This window comes from Sparus aurata, chromosome 1 (assembly GCF_900880675.1).
Source record: "Sparus aurata chromosome 1, fSpaAur1.1, whole genome shotgun sequence".
Classification (NCBI taxonomy): domain Eukaryota; kingdom Metazoa; phylum Chordata; class Actinopteri; order Spariformes; family Sparidae; genus Sparus; species Sparus aurata.
In genome coordinates this window covers 8576175-8592550 of record NC_044187.1, presented here as the reverse complement: position 1 = coordinate 8592550, position 16376 = coordinate 8576175, and the positions used below count along the sequence as shown (strand labels likewise).

The window sequence follows — 16376 nt, the reverse complement described above, 5'->3', positions numbered from 1 at the left end:
TATGAAGTCAATAAAATAGATCATAGACTCTCAGTTTCCTTCTTCAGTGATTATGAAATTTCCACCACAAACCAACCACAGAGAGCTTTACATCTCTCTGCTCTCATTCTGCCAACTTTAAAACTACAGAAAGTTAACTCTAGCTTCACGTTGCTGAATTATCAAAGGAGAAAAATATGTAAGTGTGATAAAATACAGATAGAAACTATACCCTCAAGTAATGATATCAAATAACTACATAGATTCATACATACATGAGTACACAGATTTTTCATTCAAGGTCTCTTTTGTAGTTAGAGTGACAATAAGGAAGGAAGTGATCTGATCTGGTGTTAGAGGGGAGTGACGTTCTGGCTGCAGAGCTGTGTGTGTTTGCTGCTCTCACACCAAACAACAGTTAATTCAGTCTTTGCAAGAAGACTGCTGCTGATTTTAAACATTATTTATTTTCGTTGTGTTTTATCTGTTTTACTAAACCCAGCAGCTGCTACAAGTTCATTCAATCATACAGTCAACTTTCTGATGAGAAGCTGAAGACTACGACAGCCATGTTGTTGGCAGAAGCTGGATGTGTGTTTATGGGTTTCATGCTGTGTTTCTCAGGTAGGAATAATCATTTTTACTCTTCATATAACAATATTAAACTGAAAAAAAATAGATGAAAGTAAGATATAAGACAACAATAGAATCAATGTTAGCTGGCAGGATTTTCACAAATTCTTCTTGTTATTAGCTTTTTTATGCATTACAGAATAACAGTATGATCCCTCACAATCAGACTATTATAGACTTATTGCAGAGAATATGAACTGATACAAGAATTCAAAAAGTGTCCAGATATCTGATGATATAATCTTCTGTCAAAGGGGTTCAAGGACGAGCAAACAGCATCTGTGCTTTAAAAGGTTCATCAGTGGATCTGCCCTGCTCAGCTGAACATCCACCTACAACCATGAAATGGTACAAAGTACAACCGACTAGATCTACATTTAATCTGAAGAAACTCCCTGCAGATGACATGCATGTTAAGTACATGTTGGAAGAGAATAACTTCAATCTAACAATCAAAGATCTGACAGAGAGTGATGCAAAGCTTTACTGCTGCAGCAGCAAAGAGGATGCAGGAACACCCAGACAGAGTGAGCAAGGCATGATTGAGCTCCGTGTTGCAGGTACGGTGACCGTCAGTAATGAATTACTTTAAGTCTGATATAAATATATGAATTCTTACTTTTCCTCCTCATCATCTCAGACCTGCAGGTGAAGGTGATTCCCTCCACAGAGGGACACACAGTAACACTGATGTGCAGCAGCAGCTGCCCTCTGACTGAAAACCCTGCAGCCATCTGGTACAAGAACAGAGAGTTTCTCTATGAGGACTGGTCTCCCTGGTACCAACAGCTGGTCAGCAGTGAGGAAGCAGTCACATACTCCTGTGCTATCAAAGGCTACGAGGATCTCAGAGCCCCTCAAGTCTCAGTGGGTGAGTGACAACCAGTAACTCCTTACCATGTTACCAAAACTAAACTGACTAAATGTGTTAATAAGAAATATTCCTGCACCAGAAACTTAAACTATAACACTTATGACACACAATGAAAAATAAACTAAATTCACTAAAAACTGACACAATTTCTTTTTGTCCAGATTCTGTCACATCAGCCTGCTTCAGTGTGACCTATGCTAAAGGGAGAAGGTGTTCTTATAAGCAGACATCAGAGGATGAGCCCTGCTCCATCACATATCCAACAGGTGTAGTTTCTGTAAATATTTACAAATTGCTCCACCTCAGACATCAAATCCTTTTAATTAACAGATTAATTAATTCATACTCTGTATCATGCTACAATAACTGATGTAAATATATTTATTATCTCCTAACAGCAGTACATGTTAGACAGAGTCCTCTTCTGACTGGTGTCAGACTGACCTGTCACACCAGCTGTCCTCTCTCCCAAACTGCCTACAGGTGGTACAGAGGTGGAGTTAGATACCTTGAGAATCAGCAGTATTTAACTTCCATCTTCAATGTTGAAGGTTTCTCCTGTGTTGTAAACGGCTTCAAGGACCTGATGTCTGCTGAAGTCTGTGAGTATGAGCCACTGACATACTGCATAGTGTGTTTTAACATTGAGGTCATAAATCTAAACAGATCTAAGCAGCATAAATCCAAAATATAGAACTTATTGTTTATAATATATCCACCTTGAGATTAGAAAAAGGGAAATTTATGGGGGGTTTTTTGGTTTGTTTTTTTTTCTTTTTGGTTTGTTTCCTATTTTGCAAATTGACTGATGTGAAAAAACAGTTAGACTCAAACACTCTGAGGAAGGACATTCAAGCTAAAAAAACTACTGTTTCTTTATTTCAGGTACCAAGGATAAGAACTGTTGGGGTGTGAATTATATCAACAGGAGAATCTGTGCACTGGAAGATTCCTCTGTGAACATTTCAAGTAAATACTCACATCCTGACAGCGAGCCACCAAAGGATAAGTTATGGTATAAAATAAAGAGAAGTGGGATGAAAGAAGCTGAGGAGCTGATTGAGGCTGCAGGCTATGTGGAGCATCATGACATCATGGAGAAACACCACATCCTGAGAATCAATAACCTGAAGAAGAACGACTCCGCAGAATACAAATTCAGCCACAAACGACAAAATGGAAAATGGAACATATCTGACTCTCCTGGAGTAACTTTGGTTGTCACAGGTAATTCTGTAAATACAATGCAGATGGTACCATTGTTCCAAAAGGTCCAGTGTGAAGGCTTTAGAAGGATTCTGATGGATCTACTGGCAGGAATGGAATTCACAACTAATAAATACTGTATATTATTAATGTATAATCACCTGAATTTAAGAACTGTTTTGTTCTTGTTACCTTCAAGTTAAACTTTCAGATCTACAGAGCGAGCGGGTCCTCTTCCACCGCATTTTTTTTCTACAGTAGCCCAGAACTGATTTTTAGCAGCCATCAGAGGGGAGGGTGAAGTTATTGTGTTGATTGCAATCTGAAAACTCACCACTAGATGTCACTAAATCCTACACACTGGATCTTTGAGGCTGGTTGATGCTTCATGGAGTAAAGTAAATGTGTTTCCTCCTTGGTAATAAACATTTGTCCTCTTACAGGATCAAATGTGTAACAGAACTAGTGAGATGTTCTTATATAATTTCAGAAAGTCATGTCGATGGATCGTGTTATAAACTAGCTTTTTTTGCTGAAAGCTAAAGTCTCACTTAGTATGAATTGACTCCTCAGTGTGCAAGAACAGAAAAGTTTATGAGTCACTTTTGGAAAAATCTTAGAACAGGGTTTTTTAGGGCACTGAAATATTAGCTAGTACATGTACACATGTAAAAGGGATTTTTTTATGTTTGATTACATGTTAAAATATCTTTCAGGTCTTAAAGTGACGTTCACTCCCTCTGCAGTGGTGACAGAGGGTCAGAGAGTCACACTGACCTGCAGCACCAGCTGTCCTCTGAACACAGACTACACCTGGACCTTCAACAGTCGACCTCTGAACCTGCCAGAGAACCAAAACAAACACCTGGTTCTAGACCCAGTCAGCAGTCAGCATGAAGGAAGGTACTCCTGTATGGTCAAAACTGGCAGAAGAACCATTGGCTCAAGTGAAAAAACTCTGACTGTCCAAAATACTAAAGGGAAACATCAAACATCAGCAGCAGCTGCAGGAGTGTGTGCTGCTCTCCTGGTTTTAATACTTCTCACTGTCCTCTGGTGGATGAGGTGAGCAACACTCTGCTGTTCCTGACTAATGACATTTACACACAATCCCGGAATCACTAATTAATTTGTATATTCTCTTGTGTCACTAACCAGAAAGAAGAGAACATCCACCCAATCTCCTCGAACTGAACCCTCAGACAACTCGGAGCAGGTAGAGAAAACAATCTAATCAAAGACCAGTGTTGTGTTTGTATACAGCGATGACTTGGCAGAGTCAAAATGGTGGCAGAAAGTGACAGCTCAGCAGTAGCTTCTAGCTAGCCGTGTCAGGTGTGAGCACCTGAATCATCTTCTATTAACCGTGTAGCCTCTCTTTAGTTTTTCTCTTCACTTGCACCTGCTCATGTTCCTGATAAACTGTTCCAGGCTTTCTCTGAGATTTTTATATAATTTTATCTTCACTCGATCACCACATAAAGACATACTGCTATTACACTCTATGACATCTGTTTGTTGTGTGAGCAATCTTGGACATAAACTTCGTTAACTACAATCCAGATTCACTGGCTACATAAATAAACGTTTATACAATATATTAAGATAATATCAGGCTCTTGTAATTCACCGACCAGTCATGATGTTCAACATTAACAGAAATCTCACCCTGTGTGAGTTGACCTATGTTGGTTAGAGTATTTTATCTGCACAATTAATATAAAACTTGTTCTATAATAACCTTGAGGGTTGATACTTGCAAAATATACCTGAAAATTCTTCAGAAAACATTCATCAAGTGAGTTCTATTTGCATTGTATAACCGTCCGATAGGAGAATCAGCCAAACATTTTCAATCAGTATGATGTAAGTAAAATTATTTGCGTTGTCTCCTCAGCCAAACCCTGATTCCATGTATGAAAACATCTCAGCTCCATCAGCAGAGCAGGATGACCATCACTACATGAGACTCCACTTCTCTAAGAACCACACAGAAGATCTCTACTCCACCATCCATCAAGCAGCTTCCAACTGAACTACAGTTTGTTGTCATTGTATACTGCAATTAGAGCCTGACCAATATATCAGTCGATACTAACGAATCATAGATATAACTGGGATATATTGATATCCACTTATATGTTAACCAAAAATGTCCAATACAAATCTTTTTACGCAACATAATGCAGAATAAAAGGCCCTGGTGTGATTCATGATTAAGTGTTGTTTAATGTGACGGTGCACTCTTGTAATCTTTAACAATAAACTTGATAGTTAAACTGTAAAATATGCTGCCCTCATCTTCATTGCATATCTTTGTCAGAAGTGTTTGATATCCAAACTTTAAGTGAAGACAGCGCAGCATGCAACACTGTGTGAGAACAGAGAATAGATGTTGTAAGAATACATTCCATATTTTACAAGCAAACAGGCCACAGGTCAGATTCTTTGACGACCTTTTCACTATTGAAATGTGACAGTTTGAAAGCCCCGTTACTGGCAAGTGAAGCACTGTATCAATTACAGATAAATGAGCCATTTTAATAACTATAAAATCGTCGAATTTCTAAAGATTAAGTTGTTGGTGAATGTTCCATTGATGTGTATTTACTAATCTTTTAGTCATAACACAGATTACAAACCAGAATTTAAGAATTATAGGAAGAAGTTAAACTGAGTATAGTTTTAGCTACATTCAAGAAAAAAAAACAAACTGCTGCATCTTAATCAAAATGTTGGTGGGTTTTATGATGATGTGGCTTTTAAATTATAAAGATTTATATCTTTCTATCTTCAGTGGCTAGCTTGGATTACTATGATAAAAAGACTCATTGCTGCACTTTGTGACTGTAATTATTGTTAATACTCTTTGCAAACAACGATAACCAATAATAATATTATTTTAAAAAGAAGTTCATAACCTGTACATTATGCAGCCCTGAGGGTAAAGAGGCTAAGATGTAGCAGGCAAAGATGGATGACTTGTTCTTCATAGCTCTAGCTTTGGTTGAATTTATAGACTATAATCTCATTATCTGCCTATAACAGATAATGTCATTTTTTTTCATTATCGGGTCAATAATTTCTCGATCTGATATATGTCGTGTATCCCTAGAAAATTTCCTTCCTGACATCCCAGACTTTAATTTCACTCTTCCAGCCGTCTAATCTCCAGCTCCTTTTCAGTCCACTACATGCTGATGTGGACCACAAGTTTCCACAAACGTACTGAGACTCACATGCAGAGGTAGGGCCAACTAACACGAGCTGTTTAGACCACATCCTCAAACAGGAGGTGTCTGTGTGCAGGATGCAAGTGGACTAGCAGGTGAAGAGTTACAAGTGAGTAGAACGCAACATGTAACACTGCGTGAAAAATCCTAAATTGTTTTGAAAAAAGACAGATTTTTTTTTAAAGCAAAGAGGCCACAGATCAGATTCTTTGACGACCTTGTCACTTTTGAAATTAGACAGTTTGAAGGCCCCATCAGTGGTAGGTGAATCAGTATCACAACTAGAGATAAATTCATCATTTCAATTTTCCACATTAAAACCAAAGAATCTATGAAGACTGTGTTAGTGATGTAATGTTGTGTTGAACTGTCTCTCTGATCTGTCAGAACAGAACACACGCTAGGATTTTAAAATGATTGTGAAATACAAATGGAAGAAATTCCACTGAGTTGTTGGAGCTAAACAAGAGAAAATTAAAGGAAAAAAATCTGTTGCTTCTCAATGGAAATGTGTGTTTAAGTGTCCATTTTATGATGATGTGGATCATAAAAGCCATATTTCTTTTTACTCTCAGTGCTGGCCCACAGATAACTTTGACAGAAAGACTCTGACACACTTTCTGACTGTTTCCAGTGCTCTTAATGTTCTTTGTCAAATTGTTTGTCCAGTCAAAATACTTGATGATCTGCATGTAATGAAGTCAATAAAATAGATCATGGACTCTCAGTTTCCTTCTTCAGTGATTATGAAATTTCAACCACAAACCAACCACAGAGAGCTTTACATCTCTCTGCTCTCATTCTGCCAACTTTAAAACTACAGAAAGTTTACTCCAGCTGCACGTTGCTGAATTATCAAAGGAGAAAAATATGTAAGTGTGATAAAATACAGATAGAAACTATACCTCCAAGTAATGATATCAGATAACTACATAGATTCATAAATACATGAGTACACCTATTTTTTATTCGAGGTCTCTTTTGTAGTTAGAGTGACAATAAGGAAGGAAGTGATCTGATCTGGTGTTAGAGGGGAGTGACGTTCTGGCTGCAGAGCTGTGTGTGTTTGCTGCTCTCACACCAAACAACAGTTAATTCAACAGTCTTTGCAAGAAGACTGCTGCTGATTTTAAACATTATTTATTTCCGTTGTGTTTTAACCTTTTTTATAAACACAGCAGCTGCTACAAGTTCATTCAATCATACAGTCAACTTTCTGATGAGAAGCTGAAGACTACGACAGCCATGTTGTTGGCAGAAGCTGGATGTGTGTTTATGGGTTTCATGCTGTGTTTCTCAGGTAGGAATAATCGTTTTTACTCTTCATATAACAATATTAAACTGAAAAAAATAGATGAAAGTAAGATATAAGGCAACAATAGAATCAATGTTAGCTGGCAGGATTTTCACTAATTCTTCTTGTTATTAGCTTTTTTATGCATTACAGAATAACAGTATGATCCTTTACAATATGATAATATTATAACTTACTTATTATAGAGAATATACAGTGATACAGGACTTATAAATGTGTCCAGATATCTGATGATATAATCTTCTGTTAAAGGGGTTCAAGGACGAACAAACAGCATCTGTGCTTTAAAAGGTTCATCAGTGGATCTGCCCTGCTCAGCTGAACATCCACCTACAACCATGAAATGGTACAAAGTACAGCTGATTGGATCTACATTTAATCTGAAGAACCTCCCTGCAGATGACAGCCACGTTAAGTACATGTTGGAAGAGAATAACTTCAATCTAACAATCAAAGATCTGACAGAGAGTGATGCAAAGCTTTACTGCTGCAGCAGCAAAGAGGATGCAGGAACATCCAGACAGAGTGAGCAAGGCATAATTGAGCTCCATGTTGCAGGTACAGTGACCGTCAGTAATGAATTACTTTAAGTCTGACATAAATATATGAATTCTTACTTTTCTTCCTCATCATCTTAGACCTGCAGGTGAAGGTGATTCCCTCCACAGAGGGACACACAGTAACACTGATGTGCAGCAGCAGCTGTCCTCTGACTGAAAACCCTGCAGCCTACATCTGGTACAAGAACAGAGAGTTTCTCTATGAGGACTGGTCTCCCTGGTACCAACAGCTGGTCAGCAGTGAGGAAGCAGTCACATACTCCTGTGCTATCAAAGGCTACGAGGATCTCAGAGCCCCTCAAGTCTCAGTGGGTGAGTGACAACCAGTAACTCCTTACCATGTTACCAAAACTAAACTGACTAAATGTGTTAATAAGAAATATTCCTGCACCAGAACATTAAACTATAACACTTATGACACACGATGAAAAATCAACTAAATTCACTAAAAACTGACACAATTTCTTTTTGTCCAGATTCTGTCACATCAGCCTGCTTCAGTGTGACCTATGCTAAAGGGAAAATGTGTTCTTATAAGCAGACATCAGAGGATGAGCCCTGCTCCATCACATATCCAACAGGTGTAGTTTCTGTAAATATTTACAAATTGCTCCACCTCAGACATCAAATCCTTTTAATTAACAGATTAATTAATTCATACTCTGTATCATGCTACAATAACTGACGTAAATATATTTATTATCTCCTAACAGCAGTACATGTTAGACAGAGTCCTCTTCTGACTGATGTCAGACTGACCTGTCACACCAGCTGTCCTCTCTCCAAAACTGCCTACAGGTGGTACAGAGGTGGAGTTAGATACCTTGAGAATCAGCAGTATTTAACTTCCATCTTCAATGTTGAAAGTTTCTCCTGTGTTGTAAACAGCTTCAAGGACCTGATGTCTGCTGAAGTCTGTGAGTATGAGCCACCGACATACTGCGTAGTGTGTTTTAACATTGAAGTCACAAATCTAAACGGATCTAAGCAGCAAGAAATATGAAAACAATATGACGACAACTTGTGGCCACGAGATGCCGCTGTTGAATTAGAGTCGGTCAGAGAAAAAAGGAGCGCCGTCTCTTCATTAAACTAGAAATTTGACAAATGAAAACATTTTGCATTGGACATCGTGCAGTAACTTTCTGGACATGTTTTACCCATGAGGAGCAGAACATGACTGACTGAGGGTGTTCACACTGAGAAAAAGAGAAATAAGGCTTATTTTTTGTTCTGGTTTATTGTTTGTTTCATTATCCACCTTGAGATCAGAAAAAAATAACTACTTTTGATGCCCACAAAATCTAGAAAATGTAAAACTGATAGGTGTTTTGGGGGGTTTGGTTCCTATTTTGCAAAGTGACTGAAGTAAAAAAAACACTGAGAAAGGACATTCAAGCTAAAAAGCTGCTGTTTCTTTATTTTGTCTTTATTTCAGGTACCAAGGATAAGAACTGTTGGAGTGTGAATTATATCAACAGGAGAATCTGTGCACTGGAAGATTCCTCTGTGAACATTTCAAGTAAATACTCACATCCTGACAACGAGCCACCAAAGGATAAGTCATGGTATAAAATAAAGAGAAGTGGGATGAAAGAAGCTGAGGAGCTGATTGAGGCTGCAGGCCGTGTGGAGCATCATGACATCATGGAGAAACACCACATCCTGAGAATCAATAACCTGAAGAAGAATGACTCCGCAGAATACAAATTCATCCTCAAACGACAAAATGGAAAATGGAACATATCTGACTCTCCTGGAGTAACTTTGGTTGTCACAGGTAAATCTGTAAATACAATGCAGATGGTACCATTGTTCCAAAGTCTTCAGCTTTACTCACAAATGCTGACATCTTCAGGAGCCTGTTTCCAGCATTTTAAAGGTCCAGTGTGAAGGCTTTAGAAGGATTCTGATGGATCTGCTGGCAGGAATGGAATTCACGACTAATAAATCCTGTATATTATTAATGTATAATCACCTGGATTTAAGAATTGTTTTGTCCTGGTTACCTACAAGTTAAACTTTCATATCTACAGAGCGAGCAGGTCCTCTTCCACTGCATTTTTTTTTTTTTTTACAGAAGCCTAGAACTGAACAAGGAAACACTGGCTCCAGAGAGTCTTTCAAGTTTTTAGCAGCCATCAGAGGGGAGGGTGAAGTTATTTTGTTGATTGCAATCTGAAAACTCACCACTAGATGTCACTTAATCCTACACGCTGGACCTTTGAGGCTGGTTGATGCTTCATGGAGTAAATGTTGTTCTTCCTTGGTAATAAACACCTGCCCTCTTACAGGATCAAATGTGTAACAGAACTAGTGAGATGTTCTTATATAATTTCAGAAAATCATGGATGGATGGATGGATTGGTGTTATAAACTAGCTTTTTTGCTGAAAGCTAAAGCCTTAATTAGTATGAATTGACTCCTCAGTGTGCAAGAACAGAAAGTTCATGAGTCACTTTAGGAAAAATTACGGAACAGGGTTTTTTAGGGCACTGATATATTAGCTATTACATGAACAGGGGACTTTTTTATGTTTGATCACATGTTAAACTGTCTTTCAGGTCTTAAAGTGACGTTCACTCCCTCTGCAGTGGTGACAGAGGGTCAGAGAGTCACACTGTCCTGCAGCACCAGCTGTCCTCTGAACACAGACTACACCTGGACCTTCAACAGTCGACCTCTGAACCTGCCAGAGCACCAAAACAAACACCTGGTTCTGGATCCAGTTGGCAGTCATCATGCAGGAAACTACACCTGTGCTGCCAGAACTGGTGAAACCCCCATTACTTCAAGTGAAAAAACTTTGACTGTCCAATACATTGAAGGGAAACTAACAGCAGCAGCTGCAGGAGTCAGTGCTTTTCTCCTGGTTATTATAGCTCTCACTGTCTTCTTCTGGATTAGGTGAGCAACACTGTGCTCTGTTGTTGATCAATGGTATTCAATGTTCATGTAAAATCACTTGTTCGTGTTTATTGATGTTCCGTTTCACTAACCAGAAGAAGGAGGACTTCAGGTCAATCTGCTATATCTGGAGCAACAGACAACACAGAGCAGGTAAAAATCTGACATTTCAACAAACTTCTTGTACAACAATTAGGTCTTTAAAACAAGGCTGTAGGGTTTCAAACTCTCGGCTGAAAAGGACCTGAAAAATATATCAAATATGTCCCTAATCAATTGCTTGGCCCCATATTGGCCACTGCAGTTGTCTTGTGAACAACTTATCCTGACTACTTCAGACACCACACTGATTGCAGAGGGTTATCAAAACGTTAACATTTAAACTGAAAGCAGCTGACGTCTCAGCCTGGCTCGCAACTGGTAACTCACATTTCACATTCAGTTGTTTCAAGAGTCGTGTAAAGTTGCTGCTGGTGAAAACCCAACACTTCCTGATTTTACAGCTTCATAATAAAAGCTTTTTAATGACTACATAACAGGGGACTTTTATTGTGAAGGATTTATTAGAAATAAAAGGTGTTTATAGTCATATCAGAGGAACTTTATTAGAGGGGATTCCTCATCAATACTACAGGGAAAAAGAATATGTACAGATGCTTCTTTAACCACTGCTCAACATAAGGAAATCATGAAACATATAGTGCCAGCATTTTATTTTGGTGACTGGGCTGGTTTTACAATAAACTTAAAGGCCATGTCATTCACCACTGAAAAGCTCTGTTTCAACACCGCTCTGCCTCCACAAAGATGACATCAATCCAGTTTGCAGTGCCATCTTTGTGCCACAAAGTGTAAACTAATATTTTGCGTCTTGTCTCCTCTTCAGCTAAACCCTGATCCTTTGTATGGAAATGTCTCAGCTCAACCAGCAGAGCAGGAGGATCTTCACTATAGCAGTCCAGTACACCTCTCTGAGACAGTTCCTCTGTACTCCACCATCCAACCACATCAGCCCAAAGAACAGGAGAACACCACTTATGCTGTTGTCAACTTCAGATCCAACACGACCCCTGAGTGAGCACCTCTTAGTATCACAGCTGCTTCAGGATCGACTGAGTGCCTTTCTTCATCTTAGTCAATGGTACAACCACAGCGATGTGTTGTGAGCACCGTTTCTGCTTGATGAGACAGACTTTTTACTACTGCGGATCTGGATCCACTGAAAGTGTTGAGCATCACAAGCAAAAGCTCATCAAAAAGCAGAGTGTTTCTGAAGACCATAAAAAAACATACAGCAAAGACAAATGTGTAAAATGCTGCCTCAGTGACACTGTCAGGACACCATGAGGTCAGAGGTCATTGTGAGAGCATGGGCCAGAACATCAGTACAGGCCCAAAAAAAAAGTGCTTTCTCTTAAATTGTGAATTGGCAATGTCCTCTGGCAACGTCAACACAATTATTGTATCAAGCAGCAAAGCCATTATTTAGGCTACAGCTTTTATATAGTGCCGTTTAAACCTGAAGGTGTTTTACTCCCCAATAACACAGGAGAATAATCTGTATCTATATAAAGGTGGTGTAGCTTTTTATAGTTTTTCATAGTGATGCTTTGTTTGATGCAATGTTCGAAGAGAGGAATGAGGACTTATAACATCCCCTGGATTTTAGATATTTTGTGGATTGTTGCCGGACAAGGTACGTTATTTGGACAGACTTAACTTCTATAAAAGAAAATGAAAAAGTTAATGGAACTTTGAATCATGTACCCTGTCAAACTCTGAATCTTTAAGAAGAGATCTTATGCATCTCCTCATCAGATTTGAGAATTTTAGCAACTGGAATGCGAAAAGCAGCAGCAGTATGCAACATTGTTTGAAAATCGTTTTACAGACACATTCCATGATGTGCAGCAACAAAGGCAACACATTATGCTCCTCACTGATCAGGCCACACATCAGATTCTTTGATGACCTTTTCACTGTTTAATTGGACTGGACAGTTTAAAAGCCCCATCAGTAGCAGGTGAATCAGTGTCTCAACTCCAGATAAATGAACCATTTCAGCTTTAACGCTAAAATCACAGAATCTCTGTCTGTAATGTAATGTTGTATTGAAATGTCTTTACTTATACGTCTGTCGAAACAGTTACATAATTGAAGCTTAGTGTAAGAAAATAATGACTGTGCTTTCTAGTGAAAATGTTTGTGCAAGTGTGCTTTTATGATATTGAGGCTCAATAGCTTGGATTGCTACGATAAAGAGACTCATTGCAGCTCTTTGTGACTGTTTGACTGCAGTCATCAAAAAGCTCATAGTCTGGGCCGCCGTTTAGCTCAGTGGGTAGATTAGGCGTCCCATGTACAGAGGCTTTGTCCTCGCTGCAGTGGCCCCGGGTTTGATTCCTGGCATGGGGCCCGTTGCTGTGTGTCACTCCCCCTCTCTCTCATCCTGTTTCCTGTCACATCTTCAGCTGTAGTATCAATAAAGCCTTACAAAGGCCAAAAAAATACTTATAAAAAAAAAAACACAGTCACTGTGACTGCAGCTTCCTCTTCAGTGATGACTTTTCCACGAACCAACCACAAACAGCTTCACATCACTCTGTTCTCACACTGCCAACTCTATAAAAACATTGTGTTGAAAATTAATGCAAAGATTTCCAGCTGCGAATGAGGACAGGAAAAACAAACTATAATGATGATTGTGATAAAATGCAGACAGAAACAATACACTCAAGTTAAATCAAATAACTACTGTAGAATGCAGATTTTTTATAAGAGGTCTCTTATGTACTAAGAATTACAATAAGGAAGGAAGCGACGTTCTGGCTGCAGAGCTGTGTGTGTTTGCCGCTCTCACACTGAACAACAGTTCATTCTGTCTCTGTAAGAAGACTGCTGCTGATTTTAAACATTATTTATATTCTTTGTGTTTTATCCATTTTACTAAACCCAACAGCTACTACAAGTTAATTCAATACAGTCAACTTTCTGATGAGAAGCTGAAGACTACGACAGCCATGTTGTTAGCAGAAGCTGGATGTGTGTTTATGGGTTTCATGCTGTGTTTCTCAGGTAGGAATAATTGTTTTCACTCCGTATATAACAATATTTAAGTGAGAAAACGTTTTCAGGAGTGTACGAGTGTAAGTAAGATATAAGGCAACAATGGAATCAATGTTAGCTGGCAGGATTTTCACCAATTCTTCTTGTAATGAGCTTTTGTTTATGCATCACAGAATGAAAGTATGATCCTTAACTATTATAGAGAATATGAATTGATACAAGACTTCAAAAAAGTGTCCAGATATCTGATGATTTAATCTTCTGTTAAAGGGGTTCAGGGACGAGCAAACAGCATCTGTGCTTTAAAAGGTTCATCAGTGGATCTGCCCTGCTCAGCTGAACATCCACCTACAACCATGAAATGGTACAAAGTACAGCCAATTGGATCTACATTTATTCTGAGCAATCTCACTGCAGATGGCAGTCATGTTAAGTACATGTTGGAAGAGAACAACTTCAATCTAACAATCAAAGATCTGACAGAGAGTGATGAAAAGCTTTACTGCTGCAGCAGCAAAGAGGATGCAGGAACATCCAGACAGAGTGAGCAAGGCATGATTGAGCTCCATGTTGCAGGTACGGTGACTGTCAGTAATGAATTACTTTAAGTCTGACATAAATATATGAATTCTTACTTTTCTTCCTCATCATCTCAGACCTGCAGGTGAAGGTGATTCCCTCCACAGAGGGACACACAGTAACACTGATGTGCAGCAGCAGCTGCCCTCTGACTGAAAACCCTGCAGCCATCTGGTACAAGAACAGAGAGTTTCTCTATGAGGACTGGTCTCCCTGGTACCAACAGCTGGTCAGCAGTGAGGAAGCAGTCACATACTCCTGTGCTATCAAAGGCTACGAGGATCTCAGAGCCCCTCAAGTCTCAGTGGGTGAGTGACAACCAGTAACTCCTTATCATGTTAGAAAACTAAACTGACTAAATGTGTTAATAAGAAATATTCCTGCACCAGAACATTAAACTATAACACTTATGACACACAATGAAAAATAAACTAAATTCACTAAAAACTGACACAATTTCTTTTTGTCCAGATTCTGTCACATCAGCCTGCTTCAGTGTGACCTATGCTAAAGGGAGAATGTGTTCTTATAAGCAGACATCAGAGGATGAGCCCTGCTCCATCACATATCCAACAGGTGTAGTTTCTGTAAATATTTACAAATTGCTCCACCTCAGACATCAAATCCTTTTAATTAACAGATTCATTAATTCATACTCTGTATCATGCTACAATAACTGATGTAAATATATTTATTATCTCCTAACAGCAGTACATGTTAGACAGAGTCCTCTTCTGACTGGTGTCAGACTGACCTGTCACACCAGCTGTCCTCTCTCCAAAACTGCCTACAGGTGGTACAGAGGTGGAGTTAGATACCTTGAGATTCAGCAGTATCTAACTAACATCTTCAATGTTGAAGGTTTCTCCTGTGTTGTAAACGGCTTCAAGGAGCTGATGTCTGCTGAAGTCTGTGAGTATGAGCCACCGACATACTGCGTAGTGTGTTTTAACATTGAGGTCATAAATCTAACCAGATCTAAGCAGCAAGAAATATGAAAACAATATGACGACAACTTGTGGCCACGAGATGCCGCTGTTGAATTAGAGTCGGTCAGGGAAAAAAGGAGCGCCGTCTCTTCATTAAACTAGAAATTTGACAAATGAAAACATTTTGCATTGGACATCGTGCAGAAACTTTCTGGACATGTTTTACCCATGAGGAGCAGAACATGACTGACTGAGGGTGTTCACACTGAGAAAAAGAGAAATAAGGCTTATTTTTTGTTCTGGTTTATTGTTTGTTTCATTATCCACCTTGAGATCAGAAAAAAATAACTACTTTTGATGCCCACAAAAATCTAAAAAATTTAAAACTGATAGGTGTTTTGGGGGGTTTGGTTCCTATTTTGCAAAGTGACTGAAGTAAAAAAAAACCACTGAGAAAGGACATTCAAGCTAAAAAGCTGCTGTTTCTTTATTTTGTCTTTATTTCAGGTACTAAGGATAAGAACTGTTGGAGTGTGAATTATATCAGCAGGAGAATCTGTGCACTGGAAGATTCCTCTGTGAACATTTCAAGTAAATACTCACATCCTGACAGCGAGCCACCAAAGGATAAGTCATGGTATAAAATAAAGAGAAGTGGGATGAAAGAAGCTGAGGAGCTGATTGAGGCTGCAGGCCGTGTGGAGCATCATGACATCATGGAGAAACACCACATCCTGAGAATCAATAACCTGAAGAAGAATGACTCCGCAGAATACAAATTCATCCTCAAACGACAAAATGGAAAATGGAACATATCTGACTCTCCTGGAGTAACTTTGGTTGTCACAGGTAATTCTGTAAATACAATGCAGATGGTATCATTGTTCCAAAGTCTTCAGCTTTACTCACAAATGCTGACATCTTCAGGAGCCTGTTTCTAGCATTTTAAAGGTCCAGTGTGAAGGCTTTAGAAGGATTCTGATGGATCTACTGGCAGGAATGGAATTCACGACTAATAAATACTGTATATTATTAGTGTATAATCACCTGAATTTAAGAATTGTTTTGTCCTGGTTACCTTCAAGTTAAACTTTC

At 38.9% G+C, this 16376-nt stretch overlaps 3 protein-coding genes and 1 long non-coding RNA gene across 16 annotated transcripts in view; 3 read left to right on the top strand and 1 right to left on the bottom strand.

The window, feature by feature from the left end:
* The window catches only part of LOC115586975 (platelet-derived growth factor subunit A-like), a 135154-nt gene that overhangs the window by 58642 nt on the left and 60136 nt on the right, over positions 1 to 16376 (bottom strand). Inside the window, exon 1 of one of the 13 annotated variants that reach the window (XM_030426587.1) lies at positions 3470 to 3596. The exons of 10 other annotated variants lie outside the window; for them this stretch is intronic. The gene's annotated coding sequence lies outside the window, so the exon portion shown is untranslated. Of the gene's footprint in view, positions 1 to 1231; positions 1315 to 3469; positions 3597 to 16376 lie in introns of those variants that run through there. 2 more of the 13 variants (XM_030426579.1, XM_030426564.1) reach the window with 2 other exon arrangements.
* Positions 2524 to 4908, top strand: LOC115589251 (B-cell receptor CD22-like). Its single transcript, XM_030430066.1, has 4 exons — positions 2524 to 2713; positions 3409 to 3757; positions 3851 to 3908; positions 4590 to 4908. The coding sequence occupies exons 1-4, from the start codon at positions 2524 to 2526 to the stop codon at positions 4725 to 4727; spliced, it is 735 nt and encodes a 244-aa protein (XP_030285926.1). The 3' UTR covers positions 4728 to 4908.
* LOC115589241 (uncharacterized) lies at positions 7147 to 8684 on the top strand. The gene is made up of 6 exons (XM_030430055.1): positions 7147 to 7225; positions 7493 to 7798; positions 7879 to 8112; positions 8277 to 8381; positions 8514 to 8609; positions 8668 to 8684. The coding sequence occupies exons 1-6, from the start codon at positions 7171 to 7173 to the stop codon at positions 8682 to 8684; spliced, it is 813 nt and encodes a 270-aa protein (XP_030285915.1). The 5' UTR covers positions 7147 to 7170.
* LOC115587044 (uncharacterized) lies at positions 14526 to 15134 on the top strand. The gene is made up of 3 exons (XR_003984955.1): positions 14526 to 14660; positions 14824 to 14928; positions 15061 to 15134. It is a non-coding gene; the product is annotated as an uncharacterized LOC115587044 (long non-coding RNA).